General features: G+C 43.1%; 1 protein-coding gene across 3 annotated transcripts in view; it reads right to left on the minus strand.

Annotated features, from left to right (window-relative positions):
- The window catches only part of RIPOR2 (RHO family interacting cell polarization regulator 2), a 123,873-nt gene that overhangs the window by 18,755 nt on the left and 83,771 nt on the right, over window positions 1–21,347 (minus strand). For all 3 annotated transcript variants that reach the window (XM_037518943.2, XM_054698350.1, XM_037518944.2), the window contains exons 9-15: window positions 17,425–17,468; window positions 15,665–15,790; window positions 15,238–15,386; window positions 13,072–13,201; window positions 8,213–8,890; window positions 5,255–5,436; window positions 2,812–2,980 (exon numbers count right to left, since the gene is read on the minus strand). In XM_037518943.2, coding sequence (XP_037374840.1) covers window positions 2,812–2,980; window positions 5,255–5,436; window positions 8,213–8,890; window positions 13,072–13,201; window positions 15,238–15,386; window positions 15,665–15,790; window positions 17,425–17,468 — 1,478 coding nt within the window. The remainder of the gene's footprint in view (window positions 1–2,811; window positions 2,981–5,254; window positions 5,437–8,212; window positions 8,891–13,071; window positions 13,202–15,237; window positions 15,387–15,664; window positions 15,791–17,424; window positions 17,469–21,347) is intronic.

Below are 21,347 nucleotides of genomic sequence, written 5' to 3' on the forward strand. Positions count from 1 at the left end.
GCCAGAGATGCGGGGGTGTGTGTGTGAGAGGATCCACCAAAGACAGAGTGGGGAACAGAACAGGCAGATTGACTGAAGTACACTGCTGAGGGGAGCAGCGGGCGAGTCAGGAGAGTCTGCTGCACCATGTGGGTTGCTCCTTGGCCGACTGGGGATCAAACTTGTGCTGCAGAGGCTGCAGATTGCTTCATAGTGAGGTGCTTAACCCCTTGCACCACCAGGGAGGCCCTGGGATTTTTCTTTTCATCAATGTTATAACAACACACAATGAGCAAGATGATATTAGTTGAAGAACTATTATATTGTAAATCTCTGAATCCTCTGTAACTTGAAGGGTATATTTAGTCTGAATATCAGTGTGTAAATAGAAAAAAGATTTAGTTTACAAGTGTAGTAATTTTTCACACCATGGATTTATTTTTCAAGCTGAAACTTAAGAGCATGCTATGTGACAGTGATAGATATAATTAAAGGTCTTTCATCATAAATAACAAGAGCTTATTAAGTATCAGGCACTGATCCAGTGCCCCAACAGGCATTAGTACATGTGAGGTGGGTACTATGGAGCTACTACTATAATGATGAGAAAACTGAGGCACAGAGAAGTAACCTTCCCAAAGTCTCTAGACACTAAGTGATTCCACTTGTGTGCAGGTAACAATCACAATCAAGGGCCTGAGAGAAAAAAGGACAGAAGTCAGTTGCTACTGAAAGGTTCTAGTCCTTTCTGTGTCTCTCAGAGACCTGTCACAGTCACTCACTAAGTGTGGATACAGATTGCAGACCTGAAGTACCCGCCTATACTATCTAAATCATTTGGATTCCAAAACAAATAGAATTTTCCAATTCAAAAGTTGAGGGCAACAATAATGTACTAACACATTTCATGTAAGTATATTAGAAATGAGCGATTTGCTTTTAAACATAATTCAGACATATGGAGTACCTATTTGTAGGCCAAATGAATGAATACACTTGATCTAGGCAAGGATGGGAATTATAATGAAGTTGGTAATCCTTATTTCTTCATTCTACATCTTTAGGTTTTTGGTTTTTCTAGTGCTGATTTTTGTCTCCAATTGAGTTGTTACGACCACGGCCTTATGTCAGAGATAAGCATGGGGCTGGCTATTGTATATCAATCAGTCCTTAGGGACAAGATTCACTTCTTTGTGAAAGAGAATTCTCTCATATCTCATAAAATTAAGAGTTTTACCTCAAAAAACACAAAAAAACAATTTGCCCAGCACAGTATGGGGCTCGGTAAGACCAAAGAACTATGAAAAACACCTCATCCGAAGAGTTGGTGAAGAAAGCATATCTAAACAACAATTCTTGCTCATTTTGGTCAGAAATATATTGCGCCTTCTGCGACACTAGTAGACAATATCATGAACTGTAAATCCAAACTTAACAGAAGAGGTCAGCTGGGGTGTTGGTCAACCAGGGGACAAGAGTCATAATTACCAGCCAATTTCCCCTAGCACATAAGGGGTCTGAGGTTACTTTGGGTGTTCCTTATCCATGGAGCACATTCTTCTAGTTCTCATCATAAGAATTGTGCCAATGAGGTCCCTCTCCTGGCCTCCTACCATCCCTTCCTCCTCACCCTGCCTCTTGTCCTCCAGCTGGTCCCAAGCCTTAGCAAGGTAATTCCTGCCCTTGCAGCCCTCTTGCCTGATCCATACCCCTGAATGTTTTTTTTTTTTTAAAGATTTATTTATTTTTATATAAGAGCTGGGGTACAGGCCAGAGACGCGGGAGGGTGAGAGGATTCACCAGAGGCAGAGCAGGGAGCAGAACAGGCAGACTGACTGAAATACACTGCTGAGGGGAGCAGCGGGTGAGGCAGGAGAGGTCTGCCATGCCATGAGGGATTCTCACTGGCTGGGATTGAACCCACTCTGCAGAGGCTGCAGACAGCTTCAGAGGGTGGCACTCTATCTGCTGTGCCACCGGGGAGGCCCCTGAACATTTTTTAAAAAGATTTATGCAAATAAGAACTGGGGTTCAGGCCAGAGGTGGTGGGGGTGAGGGGATTCACCAGAGACAGAGTGGGGAGCAGAACAGGCAGATCCGCGGAAATATACTGCTGAGGGGAGCAGTGGGTGAGCCAGGAGAGGGCTGCTGCGCCGTGTGGGTCAGCTCTCTCGCTGGGCATCAAAATCGTGCTGCAGAGGCTGGGATAGCTTCACAGTGATGTGCTTAACCCCTTGCGCCACCAGGGAGGCCCCCCATTATACATTTGCTTTCACATTCCTTTTTTTACTCCCTACTTAACCAGAAGCTGGGAAGAGAACATTGGGAGAAGACAAGCAACTGGAAAAGGAAGAAGCATTTACATAGCTTCTTGGGGGAAAATGCTTTGTTTGAGGTAGCTGAAATCCTTTGTGCAACAAAAGAATTTCAAAATACTTGCCCCACTGTTGCACTGTTCTTACTTCCTGAATTCTCATGTCCCTGACAAGACTACGAAAAGGAAGCCGGGTCTCCCTGGTGGCACAAGGGGTTAAGCACAGCCCTGTGAAGCTATCCGCAGCCACTGTAGCACGAGTTCGATCCCTGGCCAGGGAGCTACCCACACGGCACAGGAGACCTCTCCTGGCTCACTGGCTGCTCCCCTTAGCAGTGTATTTCAGTCGGTCTGGCTGTTCTGTTTCCCACTCTGTCTCTGGTGACTCTTCTCACCCCGCACCTCTGGTCTGTACCCCAGTTCTTGTATGCATAAATAAAGGTTTAAAAAAAAGAGCCCACATTCTCAGTGCATAAACAAGCTGGATTCTAAGACACAAATGCAACCCCCCTTCCTACCTGAACAAGCTGGGTGCAGTACTGCAGGTGCCTAACGATAGTGATATCCAGACTCTCATTTCCTGAGGTCAGTGGGAGGGGGCTTCCTGCCACACTTGTACCCACACCTGTGTCCTCCGTCAGAGCTTCACTGAGGTGGCCCCTGGCTTCCGGGTGGACCGACCTGTAACTGGTGAAGCAGGAAGAGGAGCAAGACATTAGCTATTTCTTTCCGGGTGGAAACCACAAGTCAACTCAACATGGCTCATGCAAAGCCTCCAACAGTATTCACTGCAAACTGTCTCTCAATGGCCTACCTTGAAAAATCAAAGGACCTTTCAAAAACTACTTTCATTCAGCCTGGTTGCCAATTTGCTTCATGTTAAAAGATCATGCAAACAAATGGCTTCCAGAGTTCTCTGCCTCTCACATACAATGAACCATTTGTGAAGTCGTGGCACCAAGACATCTTTGAAATGTGCCCTCACTTTGTCCTTGTGGTGCTTTCCTGCCTGGTTGATGGGGAAATTTGCCAAATTTTAGGGATTTAAATTGTGTATTTGTGGCTTCCTAAGAGTAATGCCATTAATAATCTGTCAAGGCCTTTTCCTGGCCTTCGATCAATTGCTTCTTGAAGAAAAGGAAAAAGCTGCCAAGAGGAGACATGATGTTCTACCCTGGACAAAGCTAAATGCTGTGTTTGAATCTCTAGAAGCACAGTGTGCTTCTGTCTCTCACATTTCATTTATGCCCACTGTTGAGGTGTCTAAAGTTATATCGTGATGGACACTGACATGGAAAGATAAATCTGTTGCATCTAGTATCTAATTTTATTCTTAGCATGAATCTGTGTACTAGTGAGGAGGGGAGTGGCCAGATCATTTCACACATGGAGGGACTGGCTGGCAGAAAGGTTAGACAGTGTCCTGGTTCTCAGAGCTGGGTGGCGACAGGGCAGCTTTTGGCTCCGAGCTTACTTCCCCAGTGTCCATGATTTAAAAAGATCCTGTGCCAGAGCTTAGAGGCTTTGACTACTTTTAACTCTGATTCACATTTTTGTCCAACAGAAAAAACACTCACCTTATGTCCTGGCAATAAACATGTTTAAAAAAGCACACATACTCTCCCAATTTTCCCTGATACCTCTGATGACATAGAGCAAGACTAACCAAATTAGATATCTTTAATATCCATGTTGTATAAAACACACAAAAGCTGTGAGTTTTTTTTTGCTTCTAATAGCAGGAAGAAAAAAACATCTTAGATTGATGCCTGAACCTTGATATCTCATGTAATAGCTGAAGCTAACAAATATACAGAAGGATTTTTGATTTTACAAAGCATTTTCCAAATTCAACCAAGCTAGAAAAAGTGCTGTGTAGAATGTAGGAATATAACTTAAACATTATGTTAATTTAACACATTTTCTTGGCTATGCCCCCAATTTGCTCAAGGGATACATTCAATTTCTCCATTTTTGTTTTCCTGGTTTTCTATTAGAAAGAGAGGTCATCCAGAGGTAATGAAATCCCCAAATATTACTACCACCCCAGAAAGGTTTGTGGAGGTTGAATAGAACATGGCTTGCAGTAACTTGAAAGTCTGTTTATATAACATGTCAAATGTAAAGATTAAAGGGAAATTCACCCTTTGGAAAAGTGTTTATGTGTGTACATAATCATTTTTTGCAGCAATGTTTGAGGTGAGCATGTTTCACTGTGCCTGGTTGGCTTTACCTGAAATGACAAAATGGACCCCAGGTGCAAGCTATAAAAATGGTGGTTTGGCTTCACAGGGGACACTGATGGAGATGGTTGAAGATATTGTACCCACATTCTCTCTTACCACTGCCTGCCTCATCCCTGCCCTAGAGAAGGTGACATTCTCCACACACGAGGTTACAGATCCAGTGGCGATTATTAATTTCCTCTTCTTACTTGCTAAGGGAAACATGCACCACGGGACTTGAACCTTTGCTACATTTAATCTACAATCTAGTCCCACTGAATCCAGGAGATAAAGCTGTGGGGAAGTACAGCATACTAAAGACAGAGATTAGAAATAAAAGACAAACCAAGGAAAAGCAGGTCGATTTTGATCATCCACTAGGAGTTCTCCAGAAACACAGTATATCTAGTTAATTTGGAATTAATTATGTTTGAGTCAAATGGCAGACACCAAACCCTGCAAGACTTATGTGTACACAGGGGAATGTACACATACCCTCGCAGGACAAAATTTCTCCTTCAGTTCTGGGGAAGAAAAGCAATTTTTCCTCTGAACACAAAAGGTGTGCTATTTTTGTGAACAAAATTTATAAGATGTCTTTGATAATAAAAAGGAACTGTAAACCAATTGGTCATTTGTGTAGAGTTGTGTCTCCCTATAGACATGCACAGGGTCCCATATAATAACAAAGAACTAGTGTAGGAGAAATATAAGCAGATACTAACTCCAGACTTACCTATTTTTCTCGGTCTCAGTGTCTGAAAACACTGAGTCAGCACCTCCTCCAACATTACCAACCTCATCACCATCTTCCTCCTCGTCAAAATCAGAGGTGTTCAGGAAATCAAAGCTTTCTAAAGCACTTTCAACTGTAAGACTTAAACTGGAGGACCTGCTGCGGCTTACTGCTGGCTTGCACTGCAAAGGCAGAAGGCACCAAGGAGAACATCAACACATTCAGAAGGAGAAACAGAACACACGGCACCCAATTTGAGATCCGACACTGTCATTTTTTTTCCAAGCTTTTATTTTTCATTGGTGTTTTTAAAAACCACATTAAAAACCTTCAAATTACTTAAAAAAATAAGTACAATGAGGAATAAAATGATACAATATTTGGGATTTGTTCCAAAATAATCCGGAGGTAAGTACGCAGGTAGAACAGAAAATGAGACTGGCCAGGGATTCAAGCATGAAGGGAGGTACAGGATGAGCATTTTGGGAGCACTTTATGATTCTCTCTACTTCTATTTGAAAACTTTATAATAAAGAGTTAAAAAAACAAAGCAGAATGAATTGGGACACAGAACTGCTATCCTCCATCAGCCTAGTGCTCAAGCCTCAATAAATACAACCAGGTGACAAGTTTAGTCAATGCTGACGATTAGCCACTCTAATTTCAAGTGGCAATGTCTTCAGTGCCTATCTAGCTAGGGCGCCTGCTTGAAAGGATTAACAAAACAAATCCCAGAAAAAGAAAACTGCGTAAAGAAACCTACTCCTTGCTCACTAGTTAAGTGACCTTAAATATGAATTTACATTCACAGGATATCATTTTTATTTGAGCACTGAGGAGAAAGCAAACGGTGTGGACATGACATGAGGTAGCCTGCTTCCTCCACAGCCCCATCTTCACCAAAGGAAACAAGTTCCATCACTTCCCTGCCTGGGTTCTGGAACTGTGTAAGCAAATCCATCCTATAGTCTGAGAATTTTCTATTGCTGAATGAGAACATGACAAATGGATACCGGTCGTTACAGGCACAGAGATGGAGAGAAGTACTTCCAAATATTCAAGAGGATGCTGGGGTAGATTGAAAGGGACAATGCCTGCAAGCAAGAAGCACTACATGTCCTCCGTCCAGTGGGCTGGCACTCCTCGCTGACTTCTTGAGTCAAGGCAGAAGGGCCTGGCAGGGCTGTCTCTGACACTTAAGATGGCACAAAAGCACACGGGAAACCGTCTTTCGGGCTTTTAAATCAGAGTTGCTTCATTCACCCTCATTGATCTCCATCCAAGAGGCAGCATCATTTAGTTTCTCATCCTCAAGATGTTTAGCATCCTAGGAATGTGAAGGGAGGGGGAAGAGATAGCTTTGTCCAGCTGATGCTTTAAATCTGGCTGGTTACAAAGCCACAGGTGCCAGACCTAAACTCTCATGTCCTTTTCAATCTCAGAGGGGAGAAAAGCAGTCAGTCCTGATTCCACCCACTTCTCAGGTCTTTGCTCGCTTTGCAGATTTTGCTCTTGCACAGTCTGCATATATTTAAATATTGATCAGAACAAAGAAAAGGGCATTTAAGGATTTGAGTAGCACGAGAGTTTGAGAACAAGGGCAGATTGAAATAACACTGCAAAGAAATCTGTGACAACCAGATTTGCTTAAGCCTAAGAGATGCCTTCCTTGTAGACTGGCACTCCAGCTGCCTGGACACACGAGCTGCCGCCACCGCTGGCTTTCTATAAAGCATTTGCTTTAAGTGGGTCCCTTGTGTCTTAACTCCTTAAACTTGACTTTTAGCCTACAGAGCAAAGCTGGTCAACTGGGCAGACAAGAAGTTGTTGGGGTGGGGGGTCGGGGGAAATAAGAGATATTCTCACAGGAGGATCAGACAAGCAGTCTGCGTGTGTAAGACCTGAACCGATGCTTTTGAGCCCTGTTCTACAGAAAGCTGATTCAAAGCACCTTGTCCTTCCTGCAGGGGAATGAATCTGTCATGAGCCTCCAGAACCTGAAAGCCATGAGTTATTCCCTGCCCTTTCCAGGGCTAGGGGAGCTTGACTGAGGAGGATAAGATGTTCTAAAAAACCTCTGAACTGTAGATGCCTGGGGAAGGTCACATTTAAAAACTGTCCTACAAAAGAATGCAACAGCCATCTATGGGTTGACTCTCACCTTACACTGGGGACCAAATTTCAAGTCTATTTTACAGAACAGGTTCTCAAGGAATTGCTCTTTCAGAAGAAAGGATCCAAGAGCTCTTTCGTATGGCAGTGTAAGTCAGAGCCGAAAAGGATACCAGAGGCGGCATGGGATTAAGGATAAAAAATTTTCCTGTCTCCCTTTGCATTGGGATCTAGTGCCTGAAAGGAAATCAGCCCTCTCATCCCTACATCCCATGCCCGGGAGGAGCTGCTGGATCACGAACAGGACTTGGGAGGATAGCAGTGGTGGAACAGAGGGCTCCCTGCTTTCCAGAATATGACTGATGATTACTCGCAAATGATCCATCTGAGGTTCTGACTCACTGATTTGGGCCAAGTTCAGAAAAGGGGCTTCTCCAGGAGGTGAAATCATGGGGTAAAGTGACACATGGGACTCTGAAGTCTGACTTCCATTAGAGAAGGGGTTTCCTGTTTTCCTGCAATGCTATCTAGTAATATCTCAATAAGATTATAATGATCAAAATGACTGCCCCACATTTGGGACTGGACTGAACAAACTCTGGAACTGGAGGAGTTTAGATATTCTTAAGAGTTGTTAGCTCCTACACCATTTCTATTAAGTCTGTTGCCAGGAAAATAAAAATTCATGGGCACTACTGGCGTTAAGAGATCAAAGCCACTGAAATGGTGATTATCCAGTGAAACTGAGATAGGGCAGGATTAAAAAATGGCATGCATCTTTAGTAGAATGTTGGCTTAAGACACCTCTCGCCAAACCTACTCCAATGTTCCTGAAAAGGTACTTACTTTTAGAATATCATCCAAATGCATGGCTTCTTGGTTCAGATCCTGAAACTCCTTATACTGCTCTTTATGTGGTTCTAATGCCAGGAAAAGCCCAGTAAAGGCATCCTCTAAGCTTCCATCTAGAAAGGACCTACAACCTTCAGACTCGCCGCTGACAGAGCCCTCAAAGAGCAGCTTCTCCGTGGCCAGCGGCACCTCAGCCGAGGTGAGCCTCTTCACCAGCTGCTTCGTGACATTCCCTTCAAAAGCATCCAGCTCCACAGGCTTGAGCTCAGAGGCCTCATCCGACTCTTGCAGAAGGGCCTCAGCGACTTCCTTCTCCAGGAAGACGTGCTCGGCCCCGGAGCCTGCAGCCGCTCGGGGGGCTTCGGGTTTTCTGGGTCCTTCAGCATCTTCCTGCAGGTGAGGCTTTGGCTCTTGGCTTTCTCCCAAGGAGTTTCTGGAAGATACTGAGCTGCTGTCATCCAGGCCTTCCTTCTGGGTGGACAGGCCACTGAGGTGCAGCTCTGCAGGGGTGATGGTAATTTCTGGATTTGCTGAGTAGGCGTTGGTGGGAGAGCCGGCTGAGCTGGGGGTGAGGGCACAGTCCCCGTTGGGCAGGTCGCTGAAGCTGAGAGAGAGGGGTGTTTTCTCCTCAGCTGCCTTTCCATTTTCAAAGACGTCATCCGGTAGATTAGACTGTGGACAGAAAAATTCTCATTATTTTAAACACAAATGACACATTTGGCATAATTTCTTCTGAAACAAAATGTGGGGCAATAAAAATAAAAACTCACAGCTTTCATAATATCAGCATTTCCTTTGTTGATTGTGTGTGAGCATGTATGTGTGCGTGTGTGTGCGTGTGTGTGTGTGTGTGTGTGTGTGTTCTGGCAAAAGAAAACAAGTCCTAAAAATGCTATTTTCACAGCTGAAAGTAGGTGAAAGTTCATGGTATTGTTCCCAGGTTTGACATTTTTCAAAAGAAAAGGGCTGGAGGGTGGGCGGGGGATGGTACTTGTTTCTTTAAATCCCAGGATCTCACAATATTTGGCAGCCACCGTTAGGAATAACATTACCAATCTTTTTTGGCATCTATCTTAAAAGACTTTCCAACATTCATGCTGTTCCACTCAGAAGATGGGATGCTTTGCTCTGCTTCAGTTCTCAGAAATTATTTTTAAAAAATCTCTACCCACAAATCCCAAGGCTTTGGAAAATGTTTAATTAAGTATGCCACAAATAATTCAAGGCCAGAAAAACATTTGCATAACTTCTATAAAAATAGGAGGAAAAGACTAACAAGATGAACATTTGTCTGCCAGGGATATCAACCCCAGAGGGCTGGAAATCCTGAGTCTGGTCCCTCCCAAGGCCCTGGGCTGGGCCTGGTGCCCTCTGTGACTCATGAAGCAGAACTCAGAAGCAAGAGGTCAGAAATATCCAGGTAACCAAGATTAGTTGCTCATGCAGGCATTAAAACACTTTCTGAGTCATCTTTCCTTCCACTGGGGCTATAGTGTGACTAAGTATCAGATATTGCTCTGTGGAAAAAGTTTCTTAGCTCTTTGAGATAAACCCCTTCAAAAGAGATCGTTTGTATTGGAGTCCAGATTTGATTTTTAAAGTAAATTCTAAGTACCAATTGAATGAGTGAATTTGCATAATGGTGTTGGGGATAAATCCAGAGAGGAATAGCATTTTATTTTTTGTCGACATAATGAGTCCCTAATGCACTTCATTTCTTCAAGGATTTACAGTAAATATTAGAGCAAGAAATACTCAGTTCAGGCTCATAGATTTAGCTGTTTTGAAAAACTCAAAGAGAACTGCCACAGATGGGAAAATGAGTTTTAAATTTGTGTATTTCTATAATAGGCGGGAAAGTGAAGATTAAAAGTTGTTGACTATCAAATATATGCTTTGCTGGAACCCAGAATACATTTTCATATAAATAACACAGAATTGCTATGGGCTATGTAGAATAAGGTCATTATAGAAAAACAAACTTAAAGCTAGCTGAACTGAACCTCTGTGCTTGAAGAGTAGCATTTCAAAAGGTGGCATCCAGAGCAGTCAGAAAGACCCAGCATGGCCCCTGGTACCCTCACCAGGGGCTAGGTTCAAGGCCACCAGATTCCAACACATACATAGTTCAACCTAAAATCTCCATGTTGTCTGTTTGGACGGTGATCAAAAGGATGAGTAAAATGATGTGTCCTGGGTCTTTTGAATCACCTCTGCAGGTTTCATGTCTTCACATTTAAAACTAAATGCTTTTCCTGTGAGTGATTATTTTTTTTTAAAGATTTATTTATTTATTTATACAAGCACTGGGTATAGTCAGAAGCGTGGGAGGGTGAGAATTCACCACAGCGGGGAACAGAACAGGCAGACTTGATGAAATACACTGCTGAGGAGAGCAGCGGGCGCTGCAGGAGAGGTCTGCGCGCCATGTGGGACCCTTGCCAGGGGCTGGGGATCGAACCAGCACTGCAGAGGCTATGGGCATCTTCGCAGCCCAGCGCTCAACCGCTGCGCCACCAGGGAGGCCCTGTGAGTGATTAATGAATGTGCTCTTCAGAGTTCTGAAGGGTTCATGGTGGATTGTGAAGGAAGGACTTCCAGAAACTGATGTCCTTCTTCTCCCTCTCTATTTATACTCCTACTCCCCTACATACTTTACTCCTCCAGGAAATACAAAAGGGGGGACTCTTTGATGTTGGGGTGGGCCCTGGACTTCCTCTTTGGAAGTCCCCTAGGCATCTTGCCAAACCTCTGATGGTTCTGCCCAGTTTTGTCTCACCCTCAGAGCACATATAGTAGAAAACTGGGTCATCAAGATTTTTATTCAAGTTGCAAAGTCCTCTCCAGCCATTTGTCTTGGGTTCTTACATTCCTAAACCCATTTTGTTATCCACTTAAGTGGCAAATTTGAGTTATAATAAGTTGAGATGCCTGGCCCAAGGAGATTTATGGTGTGCTCACAGGGTAAGCCTGGGCACATAACAGTAAAAGGGATTGTGATTAGGCAGGATGCCTTGAGGTAAGTCCCAGTAGGGGGGTGACTGCTGCCTGGGGAAGACATGGTCCTGGCACTTGGCGCTGGAGGGTGGGGAGGTATTAGGCAGGTGAACTAGGAAGCATGTTCTAGAAGGAATAGCATGTGTACAAAGACAGGAGATCCTGAAAGAGTGTGCACAGTTGAAAGGCAGTAGGAGCCTCAAGAGGCTCAAGGAGAAGATGAAGAGTGGGGAGGAGGGAGATAGACCTGAAAACTGGGTTGCAGCCAGATGGGAATGGTTAATCTGTGGACCTTTGTGTTTATTAAAAGGTTATAGACAGCCTTCAAGTTTTTTTAAAATCTTGTTCTTATTTAAATAATATGAATACCTATACCAACTCCCTTCCACAACCCTTCAACTGGCAGTATATAAGCAAGAAGATACAGATAGCATTCACAGGTGTCTATACAACTACACAACTTTTTTTATCAGCTACACAATTTTCTGAGAACACGATTTTCTATCTATTTCCCCCCATATGGTCTTCCCATTCTCCTTGAAAACTGCATTAGAGTGTAGCCTGGTGCTATACACTTGGGTTCTTTAATTCAATAAGTAAGATACAATTATCATTATGACACAATTTCCTCTCTGGACATTTGTAGGAAATTTTTCTATGTCGGTAAAGAGCAGACTATTCCATGAGTGTGTGTGTGTGTGCGTGTGTGTGGGTGTGCATGTGTGTGTGTGCACGTGTGTTTGAATTCTCTTGTGAAATATGTATAACCTATGATGCAGGTTACCTACTGCATACCTGATGATGCACAAAAGACTTTCTCTTACCAAGTTAGTTAAAAACTTAAACACTACAATGAACTAAGACTAAGAATATGTTTACATAAAAATAGCTTGAGAATAATTACTTTAAATCCTTTTGCGTTCCCCAAATGCCAGTTTTTGAATACTAACACTATATGTAAAGACCATTACCACTAAGAAACTACTTTACTTGTGAACTAAAAACTTCTTTGACCTGAGGTGTGACTGCATTTTTTTTTTAAATGAAAATCTTGTTACCATGGATATCTTTACCACAGCAGAAAAAAGTCACAGCACAAGACAGGGAGCATGAGAATAGAAAGACAAACTGCCTCTCTAACCAAGATGCATGCTTGACCCAGTGCCCACCCGGGGGACAGGACAGTGACAGCTGTAACCATTACCCAGTGAGCAAGACAGAGCGATAAAACAAGACACATGCCAATACAAACATGCCACAAGCCCCCGAAGGCAAGCACTTCACACCGGCAGGCCACCCGCACTCACATAAAACTCTAGCACGGCCTTGGGTCTCAGCCTGAGGGAGGGCAGGTCACTGAAAGAGCGACTGCGGTGCAGCTTGGCAAAGAAAGTGTCTTGCAAGGCACTCAAGACAGACAGCCGCCTTGGCTTGTCTGGTGAAGGGTGCAACCATCTCTTCAGAAGTCAAAGCAAGACGGGGGAGTTAGTGGAGAGCAGCAGGTACCATGTTTTGTTAGCTTTTTAGCAAGCACTTCTGATTCAAACTAGGAGGCCATCATGGATTGCCATTTCTTTAAAGAGTATTCAGGAAAGTTTAAAGGTTATTGGCAAAGGGATAGGTAAGCTGGGCAGGGAGGGGCAGAGAAGACAGACGTCAGCCACCTGCGTGTCAATGATCTAAGGCATCTTGGAATGTGCTTCCATTGGTCACTCCTGGGTTAGGGCAATCTTTAAGAAGACTAGGACTAGGTGTTATTGAGAATTCTTAACATAGGAAGGTCAGCATTGCAAATTCCGGGAGCAAGTACAGCATTAGGTTCATGGTCTCCACCCCAGACATCACACTGAACTTACAAAGAAGGAGTGATCTTTGAAGGTGGGTGTTTCTGGGGTGCCCTGGCTGTACATGGACATTCTCCTCTGGAGGGCTGCGGTCTTGTTCCCGGTACCTGAGGATGGGGTCATATCCTCCACATCAAATGGACTGCAAAGCAACAAGTTCCCATGAATGCATGTTGTTAAAGTCACCTATAATCATCAGACCACCAAGGTTAAGGAAGCATCTTGTTATATTAGAGAAAACTCAGATCGCGGGGACTGGGCTGATTTAGGTTAACTTGACTGACCAGAAAATAGACCAAGATAAAAGAAAGAGGTACAGAATACTGAGTCTAGACCACCCACAGGAGATTATGAGTGTTAAGCATCATTTATCTACACACTGAGACACTCAATAAAATCAGTTTCCTCATTAGTGTTAGATACATAGACATATGTCTCCACAGTATAAGACACTGAAGTAGAAGATATTGAAGTCTGAAAAAACTCTTCGAGTCTTATAGGGATAGACACTTTAGCAATACAAGAGATTAACAGATTACTCTTCAGTTCTAAAGAAAACCCTCAAAAATTGGATCCCATTCATTTCAGTTGACACAGAGCTTTTTGTGTGATAGAGAGAGGAACAGTCTGTTCACAATGATGCCACTTAGCATCACACCATCTGCTTTAGTTAGCAAGAGGGATAATCCTGGGCCTCCCTTGGTGGCGTAGGCGGATAAGCACCATGCTGTGAAGCTGTCTGCAGCCTCTGCAGCACCGGTTCGATCCTAGCCGGTCGGTGAGGGTTCCACATGGCTCAGCAGACCTCTCCTGTCTCGCCCGCTGCTCCCCTCAGCAGTGTATTTCATCAGTCTGCCTGTTCTGTTCCCCACTCTGCCTCTGGTGAATCCTCTCACCCTCCCGCGCATCTGGCCTGTACCCCGGTTCTTGTAGAAATAAATAAATCTTTTTTTTTTTAAAAAGAGGGATAATCCTGTGTTTGAGACATCAGTGACTCCAAATTATGGGGGGTGAGCTGGCTGAAAGGTGCTGACACTGCTTCAAAGACAAGGCAACAGAGTCGGTCCTGCTTTCTCATTTATTGTAGAGGAAACTTGGCTACTACTACTCAACATATTTACTTGGTAATATACCAGGGGCATAATATCAAATGCTGTGAGCAGCCAAGGTTTAACAACTAATCATGGGTGGGCAAATTGGTAAAAGGGGTTAACTATTTGGTGAATGAATGGAACTGGACTTTTAGGGGTGAATATAATCCATTATATACAGATGCTGATTTATAATGATGCACAAACTTACATGTTATAATGCAATGTTGCATCAATAAAAATTTATTTTTTTTAAAGATTTATTTATTTATGCATGCAAAAGTTGGGGTGCAGGCCACAGGCACAGGGGGTGAGAGCATTCATCAGAGACAGAGTGGGGAGCAGAACAGGCAGATTGACTGAAACACACTGCTGAGGGGAGCAGTGCGTGAGACAGGAGAGGTCTGCTGTGCCATGTGGGTAGCTCCCTGGTTGGGGACTGAACTCCTGTTACAGTGGCTGTGGATAGCTTCATAGTGCAGCACCTTAAGCCCTTGCACCACCAGGGAGGCCCCTCAATAAAAAATTTAAAAATATGACTTACGACCTTTCTCACAGAGTGACTTCGGAAAATCACTTTTAAGTTCATGGCTTTGGTAGAAGGTATCCCTTACCCTCCTAGAATATTCAGTTTCAATAAGTAGAATGTGGAGGTCCTAAGGTGCTCAAAATTTTCCAGAACAGTATGAGGTATAGAGATAAAGAGGAAGCAAGAAAATACATCAACACAGACTCATTCTGAAGATGAAATATCTCATATTGGACAGTTTTCTTTCCAATTAGTTGACGTGAGGGACCTATTTTTTTTTTTAACATATATGTAAAGGTAGAAAAGGATGCAGAATAAAATATTTCAAAATAGGAAGTAGAAGAGGATAGCAGTGATGAGAGTGACTTCTCCAATTGTGGCAGGTGAGCGCATCTCCTGGTGAGCTTGTTAGACAGGTTCTGACACTGGAATTTCAGGGTGAAAACTGAGAGTCTGCTGTCACAAGCTCCCCGGTGATGGGTGGGCCACACACCACCCTTTGAATGGCACTAGCTGTTACACATATTTTCCCTGATAAAATTGAAAAGGGCAACTTACTACCAGGTGATCTCCAGGTTCAGTTTGATGGTGCCAAGGTCATTGATGTCAACAGCCACGACCTGAGGTCGGGCTGCGAACAGCTCTTTGGTCTCACAAGTCACGCTGCCTACCAGGAGGTGAGATGCCAGTCCTTTGAGCTCTGTGACCTAGTAGGGCAGAAGGGAGGTAAGGCCTTACAAGAGAACAAAGGAAAAGGTAGACCAGTTTCTGGGCTTTTCGTGGTCAGTTCAATCATCTCTTTCAGAATCATAATTAAATAGCAGTGGGTATTTCCAAAGCCCATCTTGGATTTACTTTGTGTGCTCTAGGATGAGAGCAGCTGTCTGTGGAATGAACTTGTAGCATAGAGGGATGCCCAAGGGTTGGAGCAACAGCAGACAGAAATTAATGGGCAACTGAACAGACAGCAATGACCAGGCTGTACCTTGATGGAAATTAATCCAACGATCAGGGGCAGGAACACCGTTTCCTCTCCATCCCAGCTCTGTTTGCCGTTCACTTCTATTTTGCCTTTGAGTTTCCACCTCTGTCGGCCATACTTCATGAAAATCTGGTAAGAAAACACCAAACAGCCCTCATGTTCCAATTCTCTCATCTGCCACGCCTACCCAAACCCTAAGATCAAGAATGGCAAGTAAATTAAACAGAGGGTATTCAACCTTTTCTCCATCATCCTCACTCTACCCCCTTAACTGTTCTTCCAAATTTCCTGGCTCTGTATGTGTGTGTGTATCTGTATCTGTATGTGTAGTATCTGTATGTGTAGTGGATGGTGAGTGGGGAAGAGACTTTTAAGAGGAGGTTCTGCTTCCTTAAGACAAAGGGGCTTGAGAACTTTCTTTAGTACAAGATTGTCATAGTGTGTTCTTCTGCTCACTCAAGTCAAGCAGTTCTTTTTCCTGTTAGTTCTAGTCCACAGAGCAGCCACTGGAGGAATTTGCCACATTCCCCAGCTCTCTTAGGGAGAAAAGAAACCATCAGCCAATTCCTGCTTAGGAGTCAGAGGCATGGTCTAAGACATCCTCCTTTGGAATGAGGAACATCCATCTTGGCAATGATTCTGAAATTTGGTGGATATTCTGGGAAGAAAGGGTACATTCTCTCTTTGATCAGACAAAGGGAGGTACTGTTAGGGGGAAAAGGATGTCCTAAAGCTAATTCCATACAGGCTTTGTGGACTCCACCCCCACCCCAGGCCAAAGCCAAAGACACTGGGAACTCCAAATCCCATCACCACCAAAGGGAAGGTGGCTGGGACCTGAGGGTGGGGTTAAGCAGCCAGATTGGTATAAAGCCAGACACGTGGGCTTTGGGGGGGTTCCCCCATTTTGTCTCTCCGCCAGCTCGCAGCGTCCAGCCAGCTGGGAGAGTGCTTTTTGGGTTTCCAGGTCGGCGGATCGGGTAGTTCGCATTAAAGACTTTATTTCCCTATTTTCTCCCTGAGTTGTACATGTTCCTTATTTCCTTTTCCCTTGTAAATAAACCTTTTATTAACCTTTTGTGTGTGCCTGTAGTGGAGTATTCATAAGTCCCTTGTAAGCACGCAGGTGAGGACCCACAGCCAGGCAACCCGTTCAATATTGGGGCTGCCCTAAAACAGTACCACCTCCATTCACCCCACCTGCCAAGAGGTATGCTAGAGGATGTTGCAGGAGAGAGCTAGGTGAAAGGATGTTAGTTCCTTTCTGAAGGGGAAAAAAAGAGAAAAAGCTATACTATTACTCTTTGATCAGGATACTCATGCAATCATAATCCTGGATGAATCTTGGGTCAGGAAAAAAATTGCTTAAAATACAATATCGGGACACTTGGAAAAATATAGGCCATATGTCAGATGACAATACCTAAAGTGCCAATGTTAACTTTGCTGCCATGAGAATTATATCATGTTTATATGAAAGAATATCCTTCCATTTTTAGAACATTTTTTGATATCAAGGCCATGATGTCTGTTCATTAATCTAAAGGGGTTCAGCAAAGTATAACAATAAAGGAAATTTGGCATAATATTAAAAATTGGTTTCTAGATGTAGAGTATATGAGAGATCTTGTACCAGTTTCTACACTTTCTTACTGGTTTCAACTTTTTAAATTTAACAATGACCCCCAAAATGAAAGAAGGAAAATATGACAACTGACTCCTGTCTTTCTTCAATTCCAAGCCCAAATTGATACAATACTTACTTCATACTGATCCCCTGGACAGAGACGAGCAAAGCCAGCCAGACCTGTAGGCAAACAATTGGGGTTTGAGACAGAATGTATCTCCCCTCCTCATAAACCCATACTGGCACATTTGTAAAATTCAAGTGTCAGACCTTGGTGAAAACTCATGTGACCTTTTGGGGGACCATCTGTGGAGCAGTTATCTACAGCATTTGGAGAGGACACTGCTTAATGGAGTGACATAAGATGAGTTCCTGGGCCAGAGAAGCCTCTTTAGTGGGGGCTAGAGCTAGATATAGTTTTGGCCAACTGATCAATCGTCCAGCCTGATTCTATGATCAGGGAATCAGAACCAGAAAACAATCTATCACTTATTTACCCAATAAATTTCCCTAAAAATAAACGGTTTTCTTTCTGTACCGAGATTTATGATTCTGATGAGTACCTCCCAAAGGGTTAAGATTCCATGTACTTATTTCCCTTGCTTCTCCCCAATTCACCTATTCTTGTTTTCCTTATCCTATCTATATGGCATAATGATATCACCACTGACCATGTCATATATTACTGAAGATGGATTATAATCTATGCAAAAATTGTGATTAAGAAAACTGACCAACTAGGCTTCCCTTATCCTACTAGGGACCAGAAAACAAAGTTTTAATCAAGAAAGGAAACAAATTTTGTAAAGCTGGGCAAAAATCTTTAGCACTCTTGCATTTTCTGGGGAAAAGAACCAATAAAATTTTATGATTAAAAAAATCCCAGCTCAGGGGACTACATAATATTAAAGAGCTTCTGTACAACAAAAGAGACATTAACCAAAACAAAGAGACACCCCACCGATTGGGAAAAATATTTTTGCACTCCATAAAACTGATAAGGGACTGATCACAAAGATATACAAAGAACTCACACAACTCGACAAAAACAAAGTGAACAATCCAGTCAAGAAATGGGAAGAAGAATTTAGAAGACATTTCTCCAAAGAGGAAATGCAAATGGCTAACAGGCATATGAAAAAGTGTTCAACATCTCCTGTAATTAGGGAAATGCAAATCAAAACCACAATGAGATACCACCTACCTTACACCAGTGAGAATGGCACATAATAAAAAAACTAGCAACAACAAATGTTGGCGAGGATGTGGAGAAAAAGGAACTCTCCTACACAGTTGGTGGGAATGCAAACTGGTCCAAGCGCTATGGAGAGCTGTGTGGAGGTTTCTCAAACTATAAAAAATGGATCCAACAATTCCACTTCTAGGTATCTACCCAAAGGACACAAAAACATTAATTCAAAAGGACACCTGCACCCCTATGTTTATTGCAACACTGTACAATAGGTAAGCTATGGAAACAACCCAAATGTCCAAAAACAGATGACTGGATCAAGAAGATGTGGTACATATACACAATGGAATACTACTCAGCAATCAAAAAAGTTAAACTCATGCTATTCATAGCAACATGGATAGAGCTGGAAGAGATTATGCTCAGTGAAGTAAGCCAGGAAGAAAACTATTGGAGGGTTTCACTTATAGGAGGCATGTAGAGGAAACAAATAAGGGATCAGGGGGAAAATTATAATAAATTAAAAATTAAAATCAACAGGCAACTATAAATCAGAGACATTCTTCAGGGGAGGAGGAGGGTAAAGGATCAAAACTGGGGTGCAGAGAGCACATGGGACTATGGTGATAGGACATGGTTGTATTGGTGGTGGGAATTTCACGGGGACTACACCTGAGAGGAAAAAGCATACATTGTACAAGAATGATGTAATAAAATATATATAAAATAAGAGAGAGAAAAAAATCCCAGCTAAGAATTTGATACAAATATTGAATGAACTTTGACTAAAAGACAATATTTATAATGTAATATTTCATTTTAAAAGAGCAGGTACAGGGGCCTCCCCAGTGGTGCAGCAGTTGAGTGCTGGGCTTCGAAGCTGCCCGCAGCCTCTGCAGCGCCAGTTCGATCCCCGGCTGCTCCCCAGCCACCGGAGGAGGGTCCCACATGGTGCGCAGACCTCTCCTGCCGCCCGCTGCTCCCCTCAGCAGTGTACTTCGTCAGTCCACCTGTTCTGTTCCCCACTCTGGCTCTGGTGAATTCTCTCACCCTCGCATTTCTGACTGTACCCAGTGCTTATATAAATAAATAACTAAATCTTAAAAAATAAAAATAAAAAGAGCAGTTACAAAACATGTAGAACATGAACTCCACTATATAAAAATGTATCCATGGGAAATAAAGTCTACATCAGCTTTCCAAAAGGAAATAATTATTTCTGCTATGGGGAGATTATGGAGAAAGTTAAATGTAATTTTTATTTGATTTTTTTCAAATATCACCTATTTTATAAGAAAAAGGATATTAAAAAAAATCACAAATGCTAGTGGGTGGCATATACAGAGAAAAGGTTGACTATTCATGGCAATTTTAAGAGTTTAGCACTGGATGGAGCAATTTTACATTTTTTGGTACATTTCCATTTTTTTTTTTAAAGCGGAGGTACCAATCACAAAATTTTAAAACAGACGTGAGAAGACAAAACCATCTTTCTCTTTTCACATAGGTGGCCTGAGAGGAAATATTGATTAGTTGGTAAAAAAACAGTCCTGTATTTCCTCCATTTGTCACTCACAGACGCCCAGAAGACAGACTGAGCCCCTGGCTGCGGACCTTCCTCACACTGCCACCTGTGACCTCTGAGTTGTGTGTTTTATAGTCGTTTAAATTTGATTTTATCCAGGTAAAAGTGATGGGGGCGGTGTCCAAGCTGTGAGCCCATGGGACAGATTTATCTGCTTTCCCTGGTCTCAGACATTACCCAGGTTAAGGTGATACAGGAGGTCCAGGGAAGCTTTAAAAAGCACCTGCTGTTACCACTCTCTGTCAATAGATGGCAGCAACTCACTAGCTGGGCATGTCTCCCTCCCCAGGAGCCAGTTCATTTAGGACCAGTTGTCAATACTAATTGGAAGAAGCCACTTAAAAAGATTTTGTGAAGTAGGAGCCAAATTAAATCAATTTTCACTAATAATTTTTGGGAGGACTTAGTTTTTTAAAAATCTATTTCTGAAATAAAGCACAATTCACAGGTTTTTTTTTTTTTTTGAAATCAGAATGAGCTGGACATGGCCATTTTAAATAAAATTCAACACGTTCCTAAAAAACCTCTGCAAATCAGTTCCGGATTCATTCACTATTTACTTGCGCAATTAGAGTGGGGGTCTAGTTACTAAAAGTACACTGATCTGTACCAGTACTAGGCAAAGTGGACGTGGTTTTATCGGGGCTGCTCTGCAACAGTTTGAAAGCTTCAAAATGATCAGAAATCTATATATCTGAAGAACTTATCACATTGGGATGAAATGACTTTGGTGATGATGTTCTTATGCTTCTCAGCCACGTTATAAAAATGAAATTTTTTGGAGGTGCTGGTAGTGGCATCACACCAATGCCGGATTATAATAATTAGCAAAAGACAACATGTAACAGGGTGGTCTCCAGGAAAAAGGGAGGTTCCAGTTTCCTTGCCCCTTCTCTTTTCCTGGGGACCACCCTACTACAATTTCTCTCTGCTCCATGTGCCTCCTCCAGGTCTCCTTGCTCTCCATCCTCCATTCCATCCCCTGTCTCCTCTGCAGCTGCTTCTTTAGTCTGCTCAGCTCTACCCTCCTCTGGGAGGGGCAGGGTACCTGGAACCTCCCTTTTTCCTGGGGACCACCCTGTTACAAACAGACAAAACCAGGTCGGGGCTATGCTTATAAACACTGCTCCTGTAAGCCACTCCCTGCATTACTGGCATAGACAGGACTGAAATGAGCAGCAGGGCAGTTAGGTTACCTGCCAGCCTAATGTCTCCTGAACCTGCCCAGTCTTGGAGACTGGCCTCAGGCCTGCAGGATTTTCACCGTTAGGGAAAAGCTTAA

Source organism: Talpa occidentalis, unplaced genomic scaffold, assembly GCF_014898055.3.
Source record: "Talpa occidentalis isolate TD23 unplaced genomic scaffold, MPIMG_talOcc4v2.1 talOcc4.2, whole genome shotgun sequence".
In the NCBI taxonomy this organism is placed as follows: domain Eukaryota; kingdom Metazoa; phylum Chordata; class Mammalia; order Eulipotyphla; family Talpidae; genus Talpa; species Talpa occidentalis.